The sequence below is a fragment of the Dunckerocampus dactyliophorus genome, chromosome 1, assembly GCF_027744805.1.
Source record: "Dunckerocampus dactyliophorus isolate RoL2022-P2 chromosome 1, RoL_Ddac_1.1, whole genome shotgun sequence".
In the NCBI taxonomy this organism is placed as follows: domain Eukaryota; kingdom Metazoa; phylum Chordata; class Actinopteri; order Syngnathiformes; family Syngnathidae; genus Dunckerocampus; species Dunckerocampus dactyliophorus.
In genome coordinates this window covers 40,032,256-40,056,030 of record NC_072819.1, presented here as the reverse complement: position 1 = coordinate 40,056,030, position 23,775 = coordinate 40,032,256, and the positions used below count along the sequence as shown (strand labels likewise).

The following is a 23,775-nucleotide window of genomic DNA, read 5'->3' as shown; positions in this document are numbered from 1 at the left end:
TGTGCTGCCACCTCCATGCACTTGCTTTTTAGTTTGCCCTAAATGTGTGAGCATGAGCACGTCTACCATGCACCTCCACTAACCACAGAGTGGGAGGGTGTTAACGATGTCACCGTGTTGATGCACTTCTGTTTGGCTGCTCACCTTCCATGTCTCCTCCCTCTCCCCTCCCACTCGTCTCATCCCCCATCCTCCCTCTGCAGTGGACGTGCATCGCATTCAGAGCAGCAGGCAGCAGGTGGAGATGACATCATCTGCACTGCAGCACACTGCAGCACTAGGCCTGAACAAAGACATGTCAGCGTACTGCTAAGTAGCCTGTCTCCCACTCCAAGTATCTATGTCCCGGTTGCCCTGTGTCAGACTGGAGAAGAGGGAGAGCGCAGCCTTGTACGGTGACAGGTTGCACTGCATTTCTCTATCTCAACCAACTGACTCACCTCAAAACACTATCTCCACTAATCATTCTGCATATTGCTGTTGATGCTGTAAACACGTGTGTTTTGCTGCTCTGCTGATCTGACAGCAGGTTTACACAAAGCGGCACGAGAGGAAGTAACCTCAATATTGTCAGTGTAGCACGCTCTCACTGAGTGCTGCAATTTACTAGCCACTGACATTATGATTGTCTGTTCATGGCTGGCACTTGTTTGACCTCTTTTACTGTTGCGTATAGGAGGGCTGACATTAGCGCTCTCCTGAGCAACCACTGCTGTAAAGCGCAAATGTCACCAAGTCATGTTGTGAAGGCTCCCCACTGAGAGCCATCAGGTCCCAACCAGTAGCAACTACACACTGACAAGTGCTGACACAAGATCTGGATATGGTCCACGGTCCCAACATGGTTGCCAACCACTGCACCTCAGGGATGGGTTAAATGCAGAGAAGAAATTTCACTGTGCATCGTACTGTACAGTACGTGTAAGAAATAAAGTATTGTTAACCTTCGTAAAGTAAGGAGGATTCATACATTTTTTGCCCCCATGTTTTGCCTTTCTCCTCATTTTTTTTATTTTTTCCTGTGTACAGAGTCCTTCTCCTCCCCTTCATCAATAAGCCAATAGCAGACAGGCCATACACACACAGCCATGTTCTTGTCGCCTAGTTACCGCTCAGCAGCAGGTTTCCACAGAAACGGCCTCGTAGTGGCTAAATGGGGAATGCTAATGCAGTCTTCTAAAGTCCCTACTGCAGTGGACTCTCTGTACCCATCCCATTACACACACTATATACAACACAGTGTGTATGGGTTAGTGCTTACAGTATATATTTATATATATGTATACCTGCAAGTGTTTGCTTGCACAAGTTTGAGTGCTTGTTAGAGTTATTGCTTAATGTCTCAGAGGGCTGCAACTACAGGTGGTGCAACTCCCTAGTCTCCCTGGGAAAGTCTGTTACAGAGTGCTGGAAAGGAGTATATTCAAACCTCAGCTACAGGAGGTACAATGTGGTGTTCGTCCTGGTTGTGGAACACTGGACCATCTCTACACCCTCTTGCAAGGGTACTTGAAGGGGCACGGGAGTTTGTCCAACCAGTCCACATGTGCTTTGTTAACTTGAAAAAGGCCTTTGACCGTGTCCCTCACAGTGTCCCATCTTACCGGGATAAGCAGAAGAAAATGGATAGATGAATGGATGGTCTCAAAGGGCTTCATAATGCAACATAAAGCTTCCCAGCAATTTTACAGCCAGTTGCACTCTTCACTTTTTATTTTAATGACAAGAAATATAAATTTACAATTTCCCAGAAGTCACTTAGGTCTTAAATTATGCACAGTGTTCTAGATTTTGAGAGGGGAAAGTAGCTGTACATATAGTTGAAGACCTAGGTGATGACAACACATAAAACCAATCTGTTTGACCTATAGCAAGGTACAACATACTAACCGCCTCCTAAGCAGCATGTAAGCACTCTCAAGGCTAATGCCCCTCCATCTTGTTGTATGGAACGGCTGATTCTTCAAGGACTCTTGTGATTGATCAGTAATGTCGCCTCTTATTCCTTCGACCATGCCTGCTTATGGAAGGGGAGTGGGTTGGGACGCCTTGGCCTTAATAGATATCATTTAATGAGCTGGATAGGACCTTCAGCTGTGCGCAGCACATGTCTGAAGCTGTGTGTGAAAAGGTGGACAGATTTAGCGTCAATGCTCAGCGTGGTAATCTTCTTGGGATGTGTTGGAGTGGAGCTGGAAACAGCAGCAGTTTTGTGATGGGAGCTCCTTAGCAGGTGATTGATGAATGTTAGAGGTACATTTTGGCAAAGCCTCTTGTTATAATGAAGTTGATTAATGCTTTTGTTCTCACTCACTTCTCGGTCAGATTAATGATGATTATACAGGATCTGTATGAGCTTTGTCAGAAATGGTTGATGCTTATGGTTCAAAAAGCTGCTGGAGATCTCCTGCTTGTTTAAACCAACACATTCGATGCAGCTTGGTGCCTATTGTATGATCATTATCTTGCTAGGATACAAGGTTGTATGTGCGGTTATAACAGCAAAGTCAGGCATTTATTTGCACACTGGCTCTAACTTATGCTTCTCCTCTGTGTCCCACTGCCTGTGCCTGGCCAGATAACCAGTTCAGAATGTCCATCCTGGAGCGCTTGGAGCAGATGGAGAGGAGGATGGCAGAGATGGCCAGCCACCAGCAACAGATCACTGCAGGGAGTGGTGGAGCTGGAGGAGGAACAGGAGGAGCCGGCACAGGGGGAGGTGGTGGAGGGGGAGACAACAACAGCCAGACCCAAGTAAACAGCTGCTATTGCAACTCACATATCACACATTAAGACAACTACATGCCAGCAGAGGAAAGAGTAACTTTTGGAATGGCATCTTCTGAGTCCTGACCTAAGTCCAATGGGCACGTTGTGGTGTGACCTAAAATTGCTATGCATAAAATACGCTCTCACAATCTGACAGATATGAAGGACGAGTCGGCAAATATTGAAAAGCCAAGCAAGATATGCCATGCTGATAGAGTCCGACCCATAAAAGACTGAGTGCTGTAATTTAAGCAAAGGGAAGCGTTTACCCACTGATGCAACCATGTTATTTTTCATTTTTTTATACTGTATTACCTTCCTTACAGATGTCTTCCTTGTCTTTCGGAGCATTACTTTGCTGAATAATGCTTAATGTGTCATGATATTCTGCGATTTGCACCACTTGTGTTAACAGTACCAGAAAACAAAAATAATATGCGCAAATCAGAGATGAATGGATGGCTCTGTTGTTAACAGGGAATATAAAACCAGCAATAAAAATGTTATCCTTTGTGTTTGGCAGTGTGTATCTGGCCAAACGCAGGCCAGCAGCTCCTTTGAGAGCCGTGTTGTGGTGGTTTGTGAGAAGATGATGAGCCGAGCTTGCTGGGCCAAGTCCAAACATTTAATCCACTCAAAGACTTTCCGAGGCATGACGCTCCTTCACCTGGCTGCAGGCCAGGGTTACGCCACACTCATCCAAACACTCATCAAGTGGCGGTGAGAAAAAAATACAACACTGTAGAGATGCGGTTTCTAATGTGGGTTTTTAATGTGAGTTGCATGCCACCTAATTGTTTTCTTGTCTTCAACCCAGCACTAAGCATGCTGATAGTATTGATTTGGAGTTAGAAGTGGACCCTCTAAATGTGGATCATTTCTCCTGCACGCCTCTGGTAGGACAGCTGAGTGTCTTTGGTTTGATTAATGATAAAAACATAGTAGTTTCTGGAAAATGTTGCTTATCATTTTGACCTGATGAAATCCACTTAATCTGTGTCTCCTTGCTGCTCTTTCACGACGGTGTGATTTGCCAGATGTGGGCATGTGCACTAGGTCACCTGGAGGCAGCCGTGGTCCTGTATAAATGGGATAGACGGGCCCTGGCAATTCCAGATTCTCTGGGCCGCCTACCACTTTCGATCGCCCGTTCTCGTGGCCATACCAAACTCGCTGAATGTCTGGAGCAGCTGCAGAGGGAGGAGCAGCAGCCACCAGCTCCTCTACCACCCACAACCCGCATATCTTTCTCCCCTGACACCCCCACAACAGACAGCTGGATGCTCAGTTGGGCGAATGAGAGTGTAGTTGCACCCGGTGGCAAGAGAGTAGGTCCTGCTACCACAACAACCACATCCAGCAACACCAGCCTCAATCCCGGCAAGTGGCTCCCTTTGTACTTGGCTTCACATCAAAAGCTGCCTGAAAAAATTCTCATGTGTCAGTGTTTTCTTTGGATTTCTGCAGCTAATTGTAACATACTGTGTGTTTTGCAGACTTGAGGAGGCCTAGGTCAGAGCCTTCCAGCTATTACAGTAGCGAGGGCCAAAGAGATCTCCCACTAGCTAAAAAGCATAAACCCAACCCAGAACTGTTTCAGACACGGCCTGACAAGGCCATGTCTGTTCCTCTTAGCCTAGAGCAGCAACAGCTCCACAAGCTGTCCTCTAGCCCCAAGGCCCAGTCTTTCGAGGGATCAGAAAATGGCCTGTCTATTGGAGGTAGCACGGGGACAGCCAGATGGAGCCCCAGAGAAAGTTTCTCCGGCAGCAGCATGGGGAGGAAGGGGCTGGGGGTCAGCGGAAGCAGCACCTTGGGGAAGGAAAAGCTTGTTACCCGGTTACGCCATCGGGAACAGCTTGGCATGCTGGTGATGGCAGATAGAGACATGGCTGATGCAGAAATGCTCGCTTATCGGGAAGATCTGGAGAATCAGGACTGTCTTGCTCAGATGGATGACCTGCAGGTAAAAAGAACGAGTTGTTAGGGAATCATCCAATCGCCATTCTTAGGCTGAATCCCATTTCCACTCCTTATCCTAGCCTTTACCCCTGGGTTTTGTGCATTCACGAGAATCAAGTCGTGTCCGAATTATCCTTAAATCAAGGGGTAAGGTCTAAGGGTTGTACAGCCCTCGAAACCAAGTCTGCATGGGGACCACACTTGAAACGAAGGGGTAGGAGAAATTTCCTCGGATACAACACTTCCGCTGACAAGACGGCACGGCCCGAAAGAAGCATATAAATGTAAGTAATTAAGCATAATTATTGATTTTCACAGTAACATAACTCATGTTTTATTAGATATTCAATCCTTTCCTAAACCACGTAAATATTCACCATGTTTTGAATTGTTGTATGTCGCTAGCTAACGCTGATATAGAACTTCACTGCAATCTACCGTATTTCATGAATGATTAGACAATGATTAGATAGCGTCTACATTCGCCTGTTCATTGTAAGTTGTATTTTAAAATGACTTGTTCTAACGTGCTGGCTCACGCAGCTATTGGAGAAGCTTCATTCCTCACATGAATTGTACTGTGATGTTCGCGTTTTATATTAGCTTTCTAATCAGTCATGTAAAGCAGTACACAATGTGTTTGCTTTCAGTGTTTATTGTATTCAGAATACAGTTGGCGAAGGTCAGGAATTGTCAGTGAGCTAAATAAACATGTAAACAACATGGCCATATGTGGACAGCACTCTAGATGATCAAAGTTTATTAAACTTTTGGAATCTAACGTTCTCCTTACTATTTTATACCATTTCTCCATATTTGTTTTCAGCACACTATTGCTGCACTACTATTACTATTATTATTGTATTTGCAGTGAGCTATAGTTGCACCCCATCAATCATCCAATGTGTCACTCCTGCAGGAGATGGCTGAGCCAACTGAAGTTAGCATACCAGAACAGTACATTGCCACAACCCTCAGCAACACCACAGCACTCCACAAGGATCAAGAGCCCAGTATGGAAAAGAAGACTGCAACAAAATGCAATTCTGGACTTGCTTTCAAAAGAATCCGAGAGAACAGCGATTACAGGAGAGGTTTTGGCATCTCAAAAGAATTGTTGATTAGCATTATACATTTGTTGTTGATGTTCATGAAGTTCTTGTTGTATTATTACTATTTCATATGTGCATGGCTCAGATCAAGGGTACCCAAGTGTTACATTTAAATTTCAAACTCGTGGATAGACCTTGGTAATGTTATCAACACAAATTTCAAACATTTCAAAACGCACACCCAACATACCAGAGCTCGAGACATCTTCCATTTCCCATAGCAACCGTCCGAAGTTCACTCTTTCTTAAATGTAATGTACATAACTCGGTGTCCACTCGGTGTTAGACTTTTGTTCAAATAATCTTATTTTACTCTTTTATACACAAAAAAATCACTTTAGTTGCAGAGTTGAGTAATTATTCCATGAATATATACCATCGTAATCATCATGGGGTTTGTTTTTCCATGGAATTATGTTCTTCAAAATTTTCATCGGCAGGCAGACACGAAGGTTATGTACTTTTCACTAATGATTAAACGACAGTTATTTTTTTTTTACACTGAGAATATTTGAATAAAACAAAGAAAATATTGTTTATTTCACAACAAAAGTAGACATGTTTTACATGTAACATTTCAATGTCCAAATATAGGACACTTTTTTACAACATAGCCGTGCTAGCGCAAGATAAAAACATGAACAGGCTCAATTTATGGTTTGGTAAGCTTCCTCACTCTATAAACGTCAGAGTGATAGGGATAGCACACATTGTTAGAACAACAATTTCAAATACTACTCAAGTGAAGTTGAAGACAGCAAAGGGTACCCTTGATCTGAGCCATGCACATATGTATATTTGATGCATTTTTTATTGTTATTATTGTTGTTACAGTGCTGGTTGTAAGCTGTTATTTATTACAGTTGTTTGGCAATAAATGTCACAGTTTGTAAATATGTGTTCCTTTTATTTAAAAAAAAAAAGTGTTCTTGAGTTAGGCTATATGATAATGAAATAATGTAAAAATTTAAGCATCTCAGTTTGTGGTATGTAATTGTTGCATTTGCTTACGTCATGGCTAGGAAGCAGCCAGGGGTGATGACGTAATGACAATCAAGTGGAGTCCCATTCCATAGTGGCTCCTTCCCCTTGGCCCTTGGCCGTCAGAGTAAGACGAAGTAGAAGGGCAAAAGGGTAGAATTGGGATTCAGCCTTAGTCCCCCCCCCCCCTTTTTAAAAAAAAAACAAAAAAAAGTAGCATTATGATCTTCACAGTGTTCACTGGCCATCACAGAACTAAACCTCACTTTTAGTGGAATAGTTGGTCATTGAGCATCCATCCTGAGTCACCCCCGTTTGTTTGTTTGTTTCAACAAAACAGGCAAATATGATGACTCTGGCAGAGCACATCATTGAGGCAACGCCGGAGAGAATCAAGAGGGAGAACTTTACCGCTGCAGACTCTTTACCAGTAGACACATCTGGGGTTAACAGCACTATGAACTGGCTGGCCAACTACCTGGGCGATGCAGAGCAGCTACCGAGCATCTTACACTTACGGTAAGGAATGACCTTGTATAGAGGAAGCACTGCGTGTTGTTGCGATATATCATTAATAGTAGCTTTTACACTCATAAAATGCTTCATCAGATACAGTATACAGTATCTGCACTGTCTAATGAAATGTAACACAAGATATTTGTATGAAATTTGACAAATTACAGTAACAATGCTCAGTTTTAATGGACACGGCCAGAGCTGTATTAATTTAATTAATCATTATATTAGTAGAACTGCACTGTATCATACTGACCGGGTTTGTACTATTTGTCCCACTTACTTTATGTAACGAAATAATCAAAATATTAGAAGCACTTCTCTGTATTATGCAATGTCACATGTACAACATGCCATAAGTACAGCAATAAAGTGTTAATTTGGGATGGGTGGACCGATTGAGCATACTGTGCGTTCAGCGCCGTGAAATCAATGGTCCCCTTTCCCTCAAATATCTGTATAATGAACCCTTGACCCCATTGTGTCCAACCCCAGTCTGAGTCCTGAGGGGTCCCCGCTGGGAGAGGGGCCGCTGGAGAGGTCCACACTTCCATCGCCTGCAGACTGGAATGAGTTCCTCAATGCCTCCAACAGCAAAGTGGAGAGAGACCTGGCCCAGCTGACTCTGTCCGACCCAGAACAGAGAGAACTATATGAAGCTGCCCGCCTAGTTCAGACAGCCTTCCACAAGTACAAGGTACAGGCCTGCCACTAGGATACCATATGATGTGGGTTCTGCAGCGTGCAGTGAAAAGTGTGTTTTCGGCACTTTGAGTGCTTTTCTTTTATTTGGTCCAAAGCTTCAAAGAGGAAGCTGTCCTTTCTGCAGTGAAGGACATTGTTTTTGTAGAGTCTTTTGCACACTTCCTGTCAATTTGTCTCATTGTTTTTTTTTATTTTACTAATGTACACGTGAAAACATAAACAAAATTATTAAAAATAGCCCTGTGGTCTCCGCATGGGAAGATGGTTTGAGCAGAGCATGACCTCGCTTATAGGAACAATTGCATTTCCCTCCTTATTGCTCCTGCTGTTAGAAATGATTAAGCTTTATCTGCTTTCAGTTTGATGTATGGAGCATGCTGCTGCTTGTTATTAAAACTAGCTCTCTGAACACCTTCCCCTTGTTCCGTTCCTCTTCTCCTCTCTACTTTTGTTTTTTTCATACGATAAACTGTTTGCTGTTCTTTGTCATCTGTTGTGCCTACAAGCTAAAGCTGAGGGGGACCTTTGGCAACTCAACAGTTCATCTCCATCTCCCAGCTTCCCACCAAGGCTGGACACATGCCAGGGTGGCGTACAAATGAAGATACTGAAGAGACTGGACAGAGCCACCCAGGTGGCAAATAGTAGGTTTTGATTTGACCTCTGATCCATTCTGCTTACTCTCCAACAGGGGCGGTCACTCCGAGAACAACAGGAAGTAGCTGCTGCTGTTATTCAGCGTTGTTACAAGAAATACAAACAGGTAGGAAAGGTTATTTAATTTGAATTAGTTGGAATAATGCTCGTTATGTACGATATAACACCAGTTTATTTACCATTAACTCACCATACATGTTCATCATTAACAATACATCTCTTCCTTTTATGCAAGCTTACATGGATAGCCTTGAAGGTAAAACATCATCAACAGTTAAATTCATCCCTAAACAGTCTGAATCTTGTAGAAGTACAAGTCAAATAACAGACATTTTAATTTGTTCTTGCTCACAGTATGCACTTTATAAGAAGATGACGCAGGCCGCCATCCTTATCCAGAGTAAATTCCGCAGCTACCACGAGCAGAAGAAATTCCAGCAGAGCAGGAGAGCTGCCGTGCTCATTCAGCAATACTACCGCAGCTACAGACTCAAGCCTCACCACCGTGGGGCGGCCGCTGCCCTGGTGCAGCACAAATTGAGGTAGCCGCATCATCAAGGCAATATATGGTTATGCCACAGTTGGACACAGTCTACAGTGACTACAGTGGACTCAAAGTGTATTGGTGTTTTTGGAGCCATTCAATACAGACGCACCATCTTCATTTAACAACAAAATACCACAAAAGAAGTTGGATTGAGTGTGCGTGGAGATATAAATATACTAGGGATGCGCTGATTAGGTTTTTATGCTGCCGATACCGATCATTCATGAGTGAAATCGACCAATACCGATACTGATCACATCGATAAAGTGTAAAGTTTTAAATTTACTATTGTCTATGTCAGGGGTCACCAGTGTTTTTTCTTCTGAGAGCTACTTTTACGAAATGAAAATGGCCAAGAGCTACTCATTTTTGTAACATTTATTTTTGTAGCTTATTTCAACCCAAATAAACCGAATATGCTTGTTTTACCAGAACATTAACAAAATCCAACCACTTTTTGGGCTATCCGCCTTGCGTGTCTTGCATTTTAGCTAATTAGCCGCCACCCGACCGATGATCACATTGGATGATACCGATCGGACCACCCCTAAAATATCGTACTAGTAAATGTTACCAGTCATATTTCAAACACAAGTAGCTCTTGGCGTTAGTGTTAAAAGTTGGCAATCCAAGCTACATGTCACGGTGTGGCTTGATGTTTTGTTGGTGGCGACCTCAGGATGAAACAGGACCCTAGTGCAGGTAAAAGTGGAAAGTCTGACAACCTGTAGTAATCTCGATAGTGTCACGCTCTGTGCATGCCAGCGTGAGAGCTTGTTTATTTTCTCTGTTTATGCCTTAGTTCCGGCTTTCATGCCTTTATTTTGTATTACTTCAGTTTTGCTTATCCGTCGTCTTTACGTTCTTTATTCCACGTACATGTCGCTCATTTGTTTCTGATTATTTAGTTCAGTCTCTGGCATCTGTTGTGCATTGGTTTATGGCGTCTGGCCTGAACACATCAACAGCAGTGCAATTCACATATCATATATGTATCACAACTCGCAAACATCTCTCTCCGCCCATCCTCAGAACACCTTTCACCACACTCGCACGAGGTGCATTCATGTGCGGTCTAAATAAACATAAAGTCAAAGAAAAACAATTAGTAGACATTCTTATCACTCACTTCGTAACTCTAAATGCAGAAGTACAATTCGTTGCATTTAAGTGTGCTCAGAAGTCTCTGAAAATACACTCAAAACATGTGACTTCTTGGTGTGTACTCGGTGTCACAACCCCTCATTGCTCATAATAACAGTTAAAGTGAGATTCAAATGTTCTGCTACTATTAAAGGGACTAGTGTTAGGCAAATAGATTTTCAGTGGTGTGGTTTCTTGACTGAAGTTGATTGAAATTTTCAGTTCTTTTGGAGCTGTTAAAACATACAAATATATATACAGTAATTGTGTCCTCTCATTTATTTTTCTGTTACTAAAATACAATAATTATGGGCATATTTTTGACATAGCTGCAAACGATGATCTAATCATGAATTAATGTGAAAATTGTGATTAACCTGATTAAACATTTGACACCATTTGACAGCCCCAATTGGAATGTAATCCTTCAAATGATGTGAAACTTTCCCATCTTATTTGTTTTCTTCTAGAGGTTGTCTGCTCACCAAGAGGCAGGATCAAGCTGCCAGGAAGATCATGAGGTTCTTACGTCGGTGCCGCCACAGGTAGACCCCTTACACGGACATGCACAACACGTTATGTAAAGCCTCGGGTTGAGTGCACAGTCCTGGCACGGTGTATCTGAGCTAATTAGTAAAGTACATTTTAAAAGACTCAAGTTTCATTACCTCTCCCATCTCAGTTCTTTTTTAAAAACCTGCTGTTATGTGTTATTTTGGTTGGGCGTGATAGGTGGTTAGAAAAGTCTCCATGTGCCTAAGCTCCAGTCTCCCTCCCCCTCACTGTAATTGGCCCCCCACCTGTCCCCGCACTCTTCTGCAGAGTGCCTACTGTGTGCTAATAGCTGTCTGGTATTGTTTTGCTGTTTATGCCAAGCCCCTTGATGGACCATAGACTGTTCAAGCGGGTGAGTGCTGCCTCAGCAACTCAGTTCGTGCCTCTCTATTCTTCTCTGTCTCTCGCTCTTTAATAATAATTATTTCCACCTCAGTTATCAGCCTTTGCATTCTCTCCCTCCCTCACACTCATTTTCTCCTTTGCTCTTCCTCTCTCTCTCCTGCCTCTCCACCAACCCAACTTCCTCCTCCATCACTTGTGCTTGATGCCTGCTTGCATGAGGGCTGCCAGCTGGAGCCACAGGTGTACTGACAACAATCAGAGACAGACCTTTGTCAGACTAACCAAAATGCTTATGAATGACAAAATGGATGATTGGGTGCAACGGGGATTTTGCTCTTTACCTTCCTTTCCTTAGAAATTTTATTTCAGTTTGTTTACACAGAAAGACAGTTTGAGAGAGCGTGCGGCGTGCTTCTTTTGATGATGTATCGATCTGCTGCATGTCCAGTGATGACAACTTTGGGCCTAAAGGCATGCTGTGGGCCTGCTGTTTTCTCAAGTTGTCTCTCTGTTTTGTTGGCTGGCTGTTTGTCCTGTTTCTTGCCACTTGACATACTGAGAGGGACCAAACTCAACTAATTCTAAAACTGTAAAGTTAAAAAACAGACAGGGACAAAGTGCTTGGATACTGGAGGGTGACGAATTGAAGGAGGAACCAATCACAATTGCAACTGCAGTAATGTCAGTAGACAATGTTGTCAATAATGTTCAATAGTTGAAGCTTGCAAACATGCACAGAGGCGTCTGCATTTTTTCATGTTTCTACGCTTAGTTCCTCATGTTCCTTTGACTCCTCAGCCATTAATCACAACTGCGTTAATAATTAATAATTAATAATTTATATCGGCATAAATTTTACAGCAACCATGATAGAAGATTGTCTGTGCTGTTTCGTCTAATAGGTCAGACTGCTTTGAAAGCATATAGGTCACAGGGAAAAAAACAATAGACTTTTCCTCCCACTGGGAGAACAGTAATGAATTCTTACCTCTAGGGAGTACACCAGCTCAGCAAGAAAGGATGCAGCACACATGTATCCGTGACATGCAACCACACATTCACGTAACAATGAAGAGGAACCTGAGCAAAGTTGAATCAGCTAATATCAGACAATATTAGATGGTACTCAAGAGCTATTTGCATTTGTCAGGCTGACTGCTTGTTGCTCATGACGCACATCTCCCCATAGCAGTTCAAGGCCAACATTGAGTCAATATGACCATATGAGTGGGAAAAGGAAAAATGTCTTTGTCTTTTTACATGTGGATGTTACTTACCACCAGTGTGTCAGTTTGTGTTTATTCCTGCTTTGCGTCAAAATAGCACTAGTTTTCTGCACAAAAAATGGGAAGTTGAAATAACAAAACCCAATAAAATACAATGAATAACTCAATATGAAATTAAAATATCTGCAATTAGAATATGACTTGTTCTCCCAGACTTCAGACTTCTAATCTATGTACAGTATATTTTGAAATTGTTAATCGCAGGTGAAATGAAAATTCCATGGATGTAATTGTTATGTTATTGCGGTATAGTTCTGATAAAATGATTATTGGATAATATTTGGATTGATTATTTAATCCTGGATATTGGGGGAATCAACCTGACACCAATATCATAGTTTTATTGAGTGGCTCTGATATTAACTGTAATGGAAGTCATTATTGATGTGGTGTTTGCAAAATATAGCACACAATTCTTGCTGCACAGATAATATTGACGAAGTACAAGAACTTTGAAAATCCAGTGACAATCATTACCTTTTGTGTCCGCCACCATCCAGCGTGTTAATTAGCATGGTTAGTGCCTTGAAGTCCTTCTGTTTTACACACACCAGCTGCAAAGTTATGGGCCCAAATTACTACACGTGAATACACTGTAAGTGTTACGTTTTTGTCTTCTTACTTTGTCCTTCTTCTTCTTCGTCCTTCTCAGTTTAAAACATTTTCTTAAGTTTAGAATGAATACATTCAACTAGTTAGCTCGGTAACTTGCTGTGCTAAAGGCAGGGGCCATCTCATGTGTCCCTAGAGAGATCCCATAGCCTAAGAGTACGGGAGTGCGTAAGAGTTGCGCAAAGTGTTGTAAACAAAGCTGGCAGTAGTAGTGTGTACGTGTATGTTGGAAGCATGTCAGCCTGGCTGTCCTGTATATCAATCAAGTGACAAACGTCATAATGAGGATGGATGATAGGCTGACATCAATCTTTTTTTTAATGCCATGTGATCGATCCACATTACGTTCAAAATACTACAACAACAAGGAACTTTCCCATTGCTAACGTGTGAGTTGTTATGTCTTATTATCGCTTAGCATGTCTACAATATTAGGTAATACGAGTATAAAGGTGACTATAGTGATGTTATTTCATGTCTACAGGACTCTAATAATGGTAAAAACCATAGAAGGTCATAAATTGTTTTTTTTATGCTCTAACTACAAGTCTGCTGCTCTTTTGTAACTTTATGCTTACCTCAACACATCAATAGCAGTGCAATTCCAACACCATATACTGTATGTATCTCCAACTGACAAACACGTCTCTAGTCCATTCACCCACACAAAGATACTTCCTCATTGTCACCAATGCATTTCGACCGCGAGATGCAACAGCAGTTTAGAATACCCACCCTTTTTGGAGTCCCTAGAGGGAGTACTGGAGTGTTGTCCCTCAAGGGATTCCCTTGTTGTGCTGAGGGGACTTCAGAGCTCACGTTTGCAGCGACAGTGAGACCTGGAGAGGCATGATTGGGAGGAACGGCCCCCCTGTTCTGAATCCGAGCAGTACTTTTTTATTGGATTTCAGTGCTCGTCACAGATTGTCGAAAACAAACACTAACTTTAAGCATAAGGGTGTCCACAAGACACCGTAGGCCCCACTTTGATGATTGACTGTGTGGTCGTATCATCAGACTTGCGGCTATATGTTTTGGACACTCGGGTGAAGAGAGAGGCGGAGCTGTCAACCGATCACCACCTGGTAGCTCCGATCTTGGGGGAGGATGCCGGTCAGACCTGGCAGGCCCAAATATATTGTGAGGGCCTTCTGGGAACAACTGACAGAGCCCTATGAGGAAGAGCCTTGGGACTCTACGGTGGGCTCTCCTATATCTGGGGCTAAGGTTGCTGAGTTGTCAAAAAGCTCGTTGGTGGCAGGGCCCTGGGGGTGGATGAGATCCGCCTGGAGTTGCTTAAGGCCTTGGATGTGTGGGCGTGTCTTGGTTGACAGGACTCTGCAGCATCGCATGGACATCGGGGGCAGTGCCTCTGGATTGGCAGAACGGGGTGGTGGTCCCCCTTTTTAAGAAGGGGGACCGGAGGTTGTGTTCCAACTATTGTGGAATCACACCAGTTCACACCAGTTCACACCAGTTCTACACTCTCAGCAGGTTCCTTGAGGGTGTATGGGAGTTTGCCCAACCAGTCTACATGTGTTTAGTGAACTTGGAGAAGGCATTTGATCGTGTTCCTCGAGGAATTCTGGGGGGAAGTACTCCAGGAATATGGGGTATTGGACCAGATAATTCAGGCTGTTCGTTCCCTGTATGACCGGTGTCAGAGTTTGGTTCACATTGCCGGCAATAAGTCGGACCCGTTTCCAGTGAGGGTGGGACTCCGCCAGGGCTGCCGTTAGTCACCGATTCTGTTCATTATTTTTATGGACAGATTTTCTAGGCGCAGCCAGGGGGTTCCGGTTTGGTTGCTTCAGGATTGAGTCTTTGCTTTTTGCAGATGATGTGGTCCTGCTGGGTTCATCGAGCCGTGACCTTCAACTCTCACTAGATCAGTTCGCAGCCGAGTGTGAAACGGCCGGAATGAGAATCATCACCTCTATCATCTCGCCCGGAAAAGGGTGGAGTGCCATCGCTTGGTCGGGGATGAGATCCTGCCCCAGGTGGAGGAGTTTAGATACCTCGGGGTCTTGTTCACGAGTGAGGGAAGGATGGAACGCGAGATCGACAGGCAAATTGATAAGGCGTCTGCAATGATGCGGACTCTGCATTGGTCTGTTGTGGTGAAGGCAAAGCTCTCAATTTATTTGGAGAGACTATGTCTCCCAACTGGCCTGGGAACGCCTCGGGATCCGCCGGAAAGAGCTGGACGAATTGGCCGGGGAGAGGGAAGTCTCGGCTTCCCTGCTTTGGCTGCTGCCACCGCGACCCGACCTCGGATAAGCGGTAGAAGATGGATGGATAGATAATTTGAAAACTGTGATTAATCTCATTACAATTTTTAATCATTTGACAGCCCTAATACACACACACACACACACACACACGCACACAAAACCACATATGCATTTTAGAAACACTTGAAATTCAAACCATTTGACAGATGCGGAGTGTGATGGAATGACCAGTGCTTCTCTTCACAGACGAGCTGTACAGTAGTTCCTGGCAACCCCAGCGCTAAGATTGTGATTTCTAACTTGAAGTTCAAGTTCAGGATGTTTAATATTCACGTATCTCTCTCTCTCTGATATGCAGGGTGAAAGAATTGAAAAGGGCCAGGGAACATGAGACCACTCAGAAGAGCCCCCTCGCAATGTGACATCACTCCTCCAACACCTCCTTTTTTTATTTGTATTTTATTTTTTTGGAACCAAGACATTATACAAGAGAAAGGGATGAAAATAGTATCAGTGCAGTGTCACTATAACACACATTTTTTTCCACAAATATATATATTCTTTCCACTGGATTTCAGTTGGAGAGTGGCAACTTCTACTATGGAATTATAAACTTCAGCGGTGTGAGAGGGGTGCAGAACATTTTGCTTCATGGCATTTTTTTGCACTTTTTTCTGGACACGATTTCAGACTGTGAAGGAAGAGAATGCTGGGCAAGCCACAGTAGGTCTGTCACTTGTGAATAGACGTGAATAAAGGCTGCTGCTGAATATCTCAGACCATAGGGAGACCATGCTGGAAGACTCTAATTGTATTTCACAATTTTTTTAAGTGACCAATTAATTCAAAAGGGGATGGATTTGTTTTTGTCCAACCACATCAGTCAAGCCACTCTGCCACATCGATGATACATACATGCATTTGTAATCAGCTCAACAGCTCATCGTCTCCCACTGTGCTCTGCCCCGTCTCTCGGCCCCCAAGGCTGGAGCTACAACTGAATGTAGTCGGGGGTTAACTGTGCAGAAGCAAATAAGGGATTTAATTTTTCTGTTTTTCTGTTGCCTGTTGTTGCTTTATTACTTGAATTTGTTTCATACTCATACTGTCCAATGTGTTTGTCCCCTCATGTCTAATAATGTATTGGTGATCTGTATCTCCAGGTTCTATGTTGTAGAATCTTATCCCAAAAAAATGCATGACTTCTGCGTAAGAAAAGTCTTTGCTCGTGTGTTTATGGTCTTAGTCTTTCAGCCGAACCTCGGGTTCTCTCTGCACATATCCATTTTTCCACGCAAGACTACCCCTTCATTGTATTTGTTTCTCACGTTTGCCTATTTTGTGTGATAAAAGTTCGGGTCATGCAGGTTATTACAGTTGTTTTTCAGTGAACTTCAGAGCCGGCAAGGGCTTTTGAGGGGAAGATCACATACATTGCCTTGACGTCTTAGAGATTCTTTGAGGGGTCCCTAAGCTTGTCCCAAAATAGGGGTTTGACAAATCCATATTTTTGACAATTGAGCGAACGTTTCTGTATATAACGAAGGCTGAAAGTACGTAGGAAAAAAACACATTTACCCGATGGGGATTGTATTTTAGAAATATATTATTTTATTCATTTAAAAAAAATGGGTCAAAAAGAGGTACAAGACAAACACAAATATTTGTATAGTTTTCTTTGAATGCCTAAGAAGTACAGTTGTATTGTTTGTAAATAGTGTAAATAACTGGGATAAAAATGAGTTATGTGCATGAAAAGTATGAAGAGTCAAATGGGAAAAAACAACAAAGCAGTAGTGGCTATGCTCTGTAAAATGAAAACAATTTCACTATTTTAGAGTATTTTATTTTGATTGTTCTTAAACATTTTGCTGAAGCATGATGTTATTGCCATATGAAAAGTTACAAAATACTTTATGTAGAGTTAGGCAATGTCTGTAGAATTTACCCTAAAGCACCTTGTTATGGGTTTTTTTAATACATTTTTTAGCTACCCATAATCCTTTGCCAATGGTGCCAAGGAATGTGAATGCTACATCATAGCTTGGGAAAACATGTTTTGCAAAGCTGTTACTCATACCGGCACTCTGAAGACCGTGACAGTTCAACTAACCAAGAACAATAACAACATTTTAAAAGGCAGTCATATTTAAGCAGAAGGCATTTCAAATCTCATCTCTTTCTCCCGTGAATTGATAGCAGAGTTTTTATTTTGGTTCTCTTTGCAAAAGGAATGTGATGAGTTATCTTGTCTGATCTGAAAGATTGTAAATGGCAGCCTTGATCAGGGTCTTCAGTCTACATCGACAAGACGTGAATGACTTCACATCTTTTAAATGTGCCGTGTGATGTAGTATTAACTCACTAAGTCTCACAATTTTACAAATTCAGTATTTCATCCTTGATCAAGGCTGCCGGGTCTAAGCCCACCTTATGCTGTAAATTCTGTGTAAAGTCAATATTTCAAGCTGACAAACGTGTAGCACTCTGTGCATGGCTGGATCTTTTTTTCAAGCAGCAACATCCAAAGGTGCTAAATTTATTCTACCCAAAATTCAACATTAAAAATGGTCACTAATGTGTGCAAAACTGTAGTCAATAAGTGTATTTTTCATATTGAAATTACACAGTCATATTTGTTCAACCATAATTTGGCTTAATTGAATGTTAATTGTCATTTTCAGGTCCGATTCGTACACTTTATTTGGACAGTGTTTATGTAGAAAGTGCCTATTTACCAAACCTAAAACACCCTCGTTTTCTCCAAACAAACAGATCGACACTATTACCTTCCAATGGTCATAGCTATCATATAATATTCCCTTTTCTCACCACTGTCCATGCCGCTCCAGCTTGCCAACAGCCCGTCTTTCTTTTTGTCTTCTTGTTTGTTCTCTGCTGGCACAGAATGCTCAAATCACACTTAAAAATGCCACTACTGGGGTTTGTTGCAACACATTCACCCCCTGTTCTGCGGGTCGAATGCATAGCCAATGCAAATTGCTAAAAGGAGGGAGATTTATTATGCTTGCATGGGTAAAATAGTGAACTGGGTGATAGAAGTGCACCTGAAGCATGCTTACTTTCCTAGAATCGGTAGTCGGATTAACTTGTTATATGACATACAGGTTCTGCAATGCGATGAGCTTTGGTTTGACGTGCCACCAAAAGAGAAGAGGGCACAGGCTCAATAAAAGGTAGCTACTAATGTTTTCATGGCAACGCACATAGACAGGATTGTTTTTCAGCAAGCTTCAAATAAGCATTTTTTTGTCTTTTGGTTTACATGTTACACTGATTTAAATTGAATCTGTGTTCTCCCAATTTAAACTATAAACGACAAGCTTTTGAGATCATTGGGAAAGAATGCAGAACAAAAAGAGGCATAGCTATGTCAAAGGTGGGCATTGCTCTGCTTTAGCCTGCAGGGGCTGTTTCATCTCCCCTTTTGTGTTTTACTCAGGGTGACAAAATGGAGAGGAGTAAACAGAGCAAAGCGGAGGAGGCTGAATTTGAATGAACAAAAATTGCAGGCACCAGCAGATCATTGGATTTATTGAAGATGATTTCACATTTTGCATTCGATGTGCCCAAAAGATGAACGTGAAATTGAATTGATTTCGATTTTCATTCAATGACTGTCAATTCACCTAAGAATCTGGCTTTCCCCCCACGTCTTGTTCCCGCCACCCCTACGAGAGAGAGCTCTAGACACATCAGGACAACAGACACACAGTGTCGCTGCATCTTTCACTCGTCAGTGCAGAGCAATAGAGATGTTTTGTGGAGACCTACATTTGAAATGGTCAGGCACATCTAGTCGACTGACTCTTATGCAAATGCCAGTATTGCAAGACAAGCATTCAGTAGTTTACGGAGAGCACCCTATACCGAACTGCACGTTTTCATCGATTCCAAACATGAAGAAAAAAAAGGCCCAACTTTGATAGAAAGCTATGGGTCCTCGACACTTTGCATGTGAACTAGTGTTAGAACTACTTTCCTCTCCTCTATAGCGGTCTTTCTCTGTCTCCCCCTGTTATGTGACTTTTCTCCGCTGCTCTCAAAAGTTCCAGCTCCCCTTGGTTTTCCCGATGTGTTTTACTTTCTCTTTTTTCCCCTTCCCTTCTCTTGTTTGTAAGTCTTATTTTTTGTAATTGTGCATGTACAAGCGTCACTGACTCGATGGATATGTTTAAAAAAAAAAAAAAGAGTGATTTCAGCTGCTGAAGCCATGCAAAACATTTTGAATTGCCCTTAAAATATGGAAGATGTTTTCTGAATGCTTTATATTCTTTCTGCTGTAAAATAATAATAAAAAAATGAAAAAATGTTGAAAAGTCGTGTTAACGGGTTTCAAGTCTTTCTGCTTCCCCTGTGAGATTGACGCTACCCTTCTTAGGTGGCACATTTGGACGATGATTTTCGTTATCATTTTATTCTGTAATACACAAGGAGTTGAGATTTTGAAGACAATCATCATGCAACAGACACTCAATGGCTTTATAATGAACAAACATAAAATAGGTTCATACAACAAAGTCATATTTACAATGCTTGCAACATAACTCAATTACGGTACTTTTCCTTGTGTGCGGGTGCGTGTGTGCGTGCTCATGCATGACGTGTCTTATTCTTGACAGTTTAGACACAGTACTTCCAGAAACATTCTGAATTCTCTCCTCTTTTTCTGAATTGCTTGTGGATGCCCAGCATGTGAATGAAAGGGTTTTGCAAATGTTTCTCCAGCAATACCTGGAAGAGAGGGAATCCATTAGCTAGCTCTGTTGCATTGTAGTTTACAATTTGATTTCTATCGAAATCCCACCTCGCTTTTCAGCCCTTTCGGAAGCAGCCCTGTAGTTCTGACACCTAAAATAATAAAATAAAAAACACAAAACAAGACTTTGGTCATGTGTGGTCATGCTGGTGCACTTTACGGGATTGAAATTCACATTTGATCAACAATAAAGCTACAAAGACTCATAAGGACTACAATTATTATTGTACATATATCGTCCACACACTGTTTGCAAGCAACATACGGACAAATGTGCTTACCGTACTGACACGAATATAAGACAACCCCCTAGAATATTTTTTAAGATATTTTCTTTTAATTGTTTTCAATATCAGTTAAATCATATTTTATCCATCATATTTTATTAGTCGGTGCCACACGGTGGTCCAGTGGTTAGCAGGTTGGCCACACAGGCACAGTCAGGAGATCGGGGAGACCTGGGTTTGAATCTCCATTGAGCATTTTCTGTGTGGAGTTTGCATGTTCTCCCCGTGCGTGCGTGGGTTTTCTCCGGGTACTCCGGTTTCCTCCCACATTCCAAAATAATGCATGTTAGGTTAATTGGCGACTCTAAATTGTCCATAGGTATGGATGTGAGTGTGAATGGTTGTTTGTCTATATGTGCCCTGCGATTGGCTGGCGACCAGTCCAGGGTGTACCCTGCTTGTCGCCCGAAGTCAGCTGGGATAGGCTCCAGCATACCCACGCGACCCTAATGAGGAGAAGCGGCATAGAAGATAGATGGATATTTTATTTGTCGGTGCCACACATTAGAAGAGTGGTTAGCATGTTGACGAGATTCAGAGTTTGAATCTCTGTTTTTCGGCATGTCTGAAAGATGCATGTTAGGATAACTGGAGTCTCTTAATTGGCCATAGGTGTGAATGTGAGTGTTATTTTGTCTATATGTGGCCAGTGCCCTCCTGACTGGTGACCAGTCTAGGGTGTACTCCGCCTCTCGCATGAAGTCAGCTTACTTGTGACCCTAATGAGGACAAGTGGTATAGAAAATGGATGGATGGATATTTTATTAATCATATTTCTTACCCGCAAGACAGTTTATACTATGCTTCATTGATGTCCATTATGTTAAAATTAGCATCATAACTCCTCCCCTGTTGTTTGCTGAGGCTACGTTCACATTCGTGGTTTGGTACTCTGGTTTTGACCAATATAGAAAAAAAAAAAGCTCAAAGACGGCGCAGTGAAAACATGCATAAACTAAGGACTCGATTGGGAAGCTTACGTGATTTATTACATGGCATAACTCAAATATACAAAATTTCATCTGCTTGGTTAAACATATTTTTATATTTTGCCATTTTTTCTCGCTCAGAATTCCCAGAAAGCTTCTAAAATACAGTATACACTCCATTGCACTCAACCAACAACATTACACGGACCAAAGACAAACATCAGTGCTAAAATTACAGCATAAAGCATGCAGAACTTACAAATATATAATATGCCTTTCTGCTCTGCTGATGTTGGCACTACACGCCAATTATACAATGACCCATCTTTTTCAGACTGTTTTCTAGGGCAAAAAGGTATTCTTATATCCATGTCAATATGGTAGTCAATCAGGGTTTGGACTCGATGACATATTTCCTCTTGAATCTTAAATAATCATCTTAACAAGACATTTTAGGCAATACTATTAACTTTGTGGCAACATTTTTGAGAAGGCCCTTTTTTGTTCCAGCGTGACTATGCCACAGTGCACAAAGTAAGGTCCAAGATGCTTCTCACCATCTCTGTTGATCTCCCCAGGTATCAGAGCAGAGTATCGGAATCCAGAAACATCCTGTGGAGTGAAAGTATGTTCCGAGAGAGAGATTTCATCCAGACGTCCGACTCCTCTGTCCTTCATTGACACTGAACACAACCAAGCAGTCAATTAGTCTGGACCATAATAAAAGGAGTGCCAAATGACAGCTATGACATGAGTACCATCTTTAAGACCTTAGCCTGAAATGACGAGCCTATATACATGAATCCAGGTGATTGACTTACCAAGTTCTGGGTAAGGTATCTCAGCAGATTCTGTAATGGGGTGGGCCAGCAGTGGGCAGAAGGCCATAACCAGCACAACCCAGGAGAGGAAATAGTTCATGACTATGGGATGTTTTTCTAGAGGTGCACTTGATTCGTCAATATATCTTCAAGAGGAAAGAGGACTGATGCATGCTCTGTGGATCCCATCTGGGTTATATACATCCAGCTGTAGCTTATGCACCCACACAGCTAATAAACAATGGAGTGTCTTACTGGCCCACGGATCCATCAGCAATATCCTAAGTCCTGCTCCTTCTATCTATGATAAATCACCCGGCCAATAAAAGACAAGTGTTGTGGCCCACGCGCCAAGGTCAGAGTCATGTTTCACCGGCTCCTTGGGTTGAGTGACTGTCTTTATGAACTCTGTAAATGGCGCCAAAGCAGGTGTTTGAGATGTGACTTCAAGAAGGAGCAGGTTTACAAACACTTGGATCTGCATACAAAGTGAGGAGGATTTACCATAAAACTCTGCATAATTACTGAGAACGTTTGCTGAAAATGCAAATATATGCAATACCTTGCCACCTATGAGCCATCTGACATTTACACTCAATTGAAAACAATATCAAGTATTCTAAATGCCACTGTAGCAGACATTGAGAGGCCCTACTCTGGGTAGGTGCTGTGTTTATGCTTTAGTCAATAAACTCAGCTTTATTAGGTCTGTGTATGCACTGTCACAAAAGCTTTACTATTAGTTTGAAACCTGCAGGGCAGTTATTTAAAAGTCTCATTCTGCACCTCTGTATGTTGGTGGTATATTTATTAGAAAAGTGACGCCAGTGTTCACTCTCTTGTATCATAATGAGCAACAGTGACATTTAATTTTATGGTTGAAAAGTCACACAGGCCAATCGGAGCTGCTATGTATCATGGAAAGCTATTAAGATTTATATTCTGTATTAGTCAAGACCTCGATCAGAGGCTTATCCCAGTTTCTAAAATAAATGTTTCTGCCTGCACTTGACATTAATACTGCTCTTTATTGGTCCACTTTAGGATTTATAAGGACTCTGGTATTTTAATGCGCATGTGGCTTTGTTACATTGACATGTACAATGGTGCAATCTTTTGTAAGATTTGTAAGTTTATTGTGTCAAACACGTGATTAATTATTTTAAAGAATTTATCAACTGAAATAACTAAATATTGTGGTCTTTCTTACATAGGCACTCTTTATTTACTACTTTATTACACAAGTACACCGCTGCCATGACTAAATGAAGACATAGCTTATGTAATTTTGTCATCATTACAAAGGTAAGTAGAACAATTATTGTTGTATTGGGTAATTAATCTGCAACTGTTGCTATGAGACCTCAGTAGGTCATCACGGTGGAGTAGTGGTTAGCATGCCTGGCAGTAAGTAGTGTTGTTGAGTTGCATAGGTAATCTGTAATTGATGTGATGTGAGTAGTCAGGGGGTGTACTGGCAACTTGCTTGACCTTAAGGTTAACTGAATTGAACTACATGCATTTATATCCTACA

General features: G+C 42.0%; 2 protein-coding genes across 11 annotated transcripts in view; one reads left to right on the top strand and one right to left on the bottom strand.

Annotated features, from left to right (window-relative positions):
• Positions 1-19,759, top strand: part of camta1a (calmodulin binding transcription activator 1a) — a 363,687-nt gene extending 343,928 nt beyond the window's left edge. For 4 of the 10 annotated variants that reach the window (XM_054797844.1, XM_054797817.1, XM_054797826.1 and 1 more), the window contains 13 exons: positions 2,579-2,754; positions 3,293-3,489; positions 3,587-3,665; positions 3,807-4,149; positions 4,266-4,735; positions 7,165-7,343; positions 7,836-8,037; positions 8,737-8,808; positions 8,938-8,958; positions 9,057-9,244; positions 10,863-10,937; positions 11,269-11,299; positions 15,783-19,758. In XM_054797844.1, the coding sequence (XP_054653819.1) occupies positions 2,579-2,754; positions 3,293-3,489; positions 3,587-3,665; positions 3,807-4,149; positions 4,266-4,735; positions 7,165-7,343; positions 7,836-8,037; positions 8,737-8,808; positions 8,938-8,958; positions 9,057-9,244; positions 10,863-10,937; positions 11,269-11,299; positions 15,783-15,815 (2,066 nt within the window). In that variant the 3' untranslated portion in view covers positions 15,816-19,758. Of the gene's footprint in view, positions 1-2,578; positions 2,755-3,292; positions 3,490-3,586; positions 3,666-3,806; positions 4,150-4,265; positions 4,736-7,164; positions 7,344-7,835; positions 8,038-8,736; positions 8,809-8,937; positions 8,959-9,056; positions 9,245-10,862; positions 10,938-11,268; positions 11,300-15,782 lie in introns of all 10 variants that reach the window. The other 6 variants (XM_054797834.1, XM_054797814.1, XM_054797873.1 and 3 more) reach the window with 5 other exon arrangements.
• A 309-nt stretch (positions 19,760-20,068) lies between these two features.
• LOC129179038 (urotensin-2-like) lies at positions 20,069-22,607 on the bottom strand. Its single transcript, XM_054771859.1, has 5 exons — positions 22,589-22,607; positions 22,242-22,358; positions 21,978-22,103; positions 20,253-20,296; positions 20,069-20,179 (listed from the first exon to the last, which is right to left on the bottom strand). The coding sequence occupies exons 1-5, from the start codon at positions 22,605-22,607 to the stop codon at positions 20,069-20,071; spliced, it is 417 nt and encodes a 138-aa protein (XP_054627834.1).
• Positions 22,608-23,775: the final 1,168 nt, after the last annotated feature.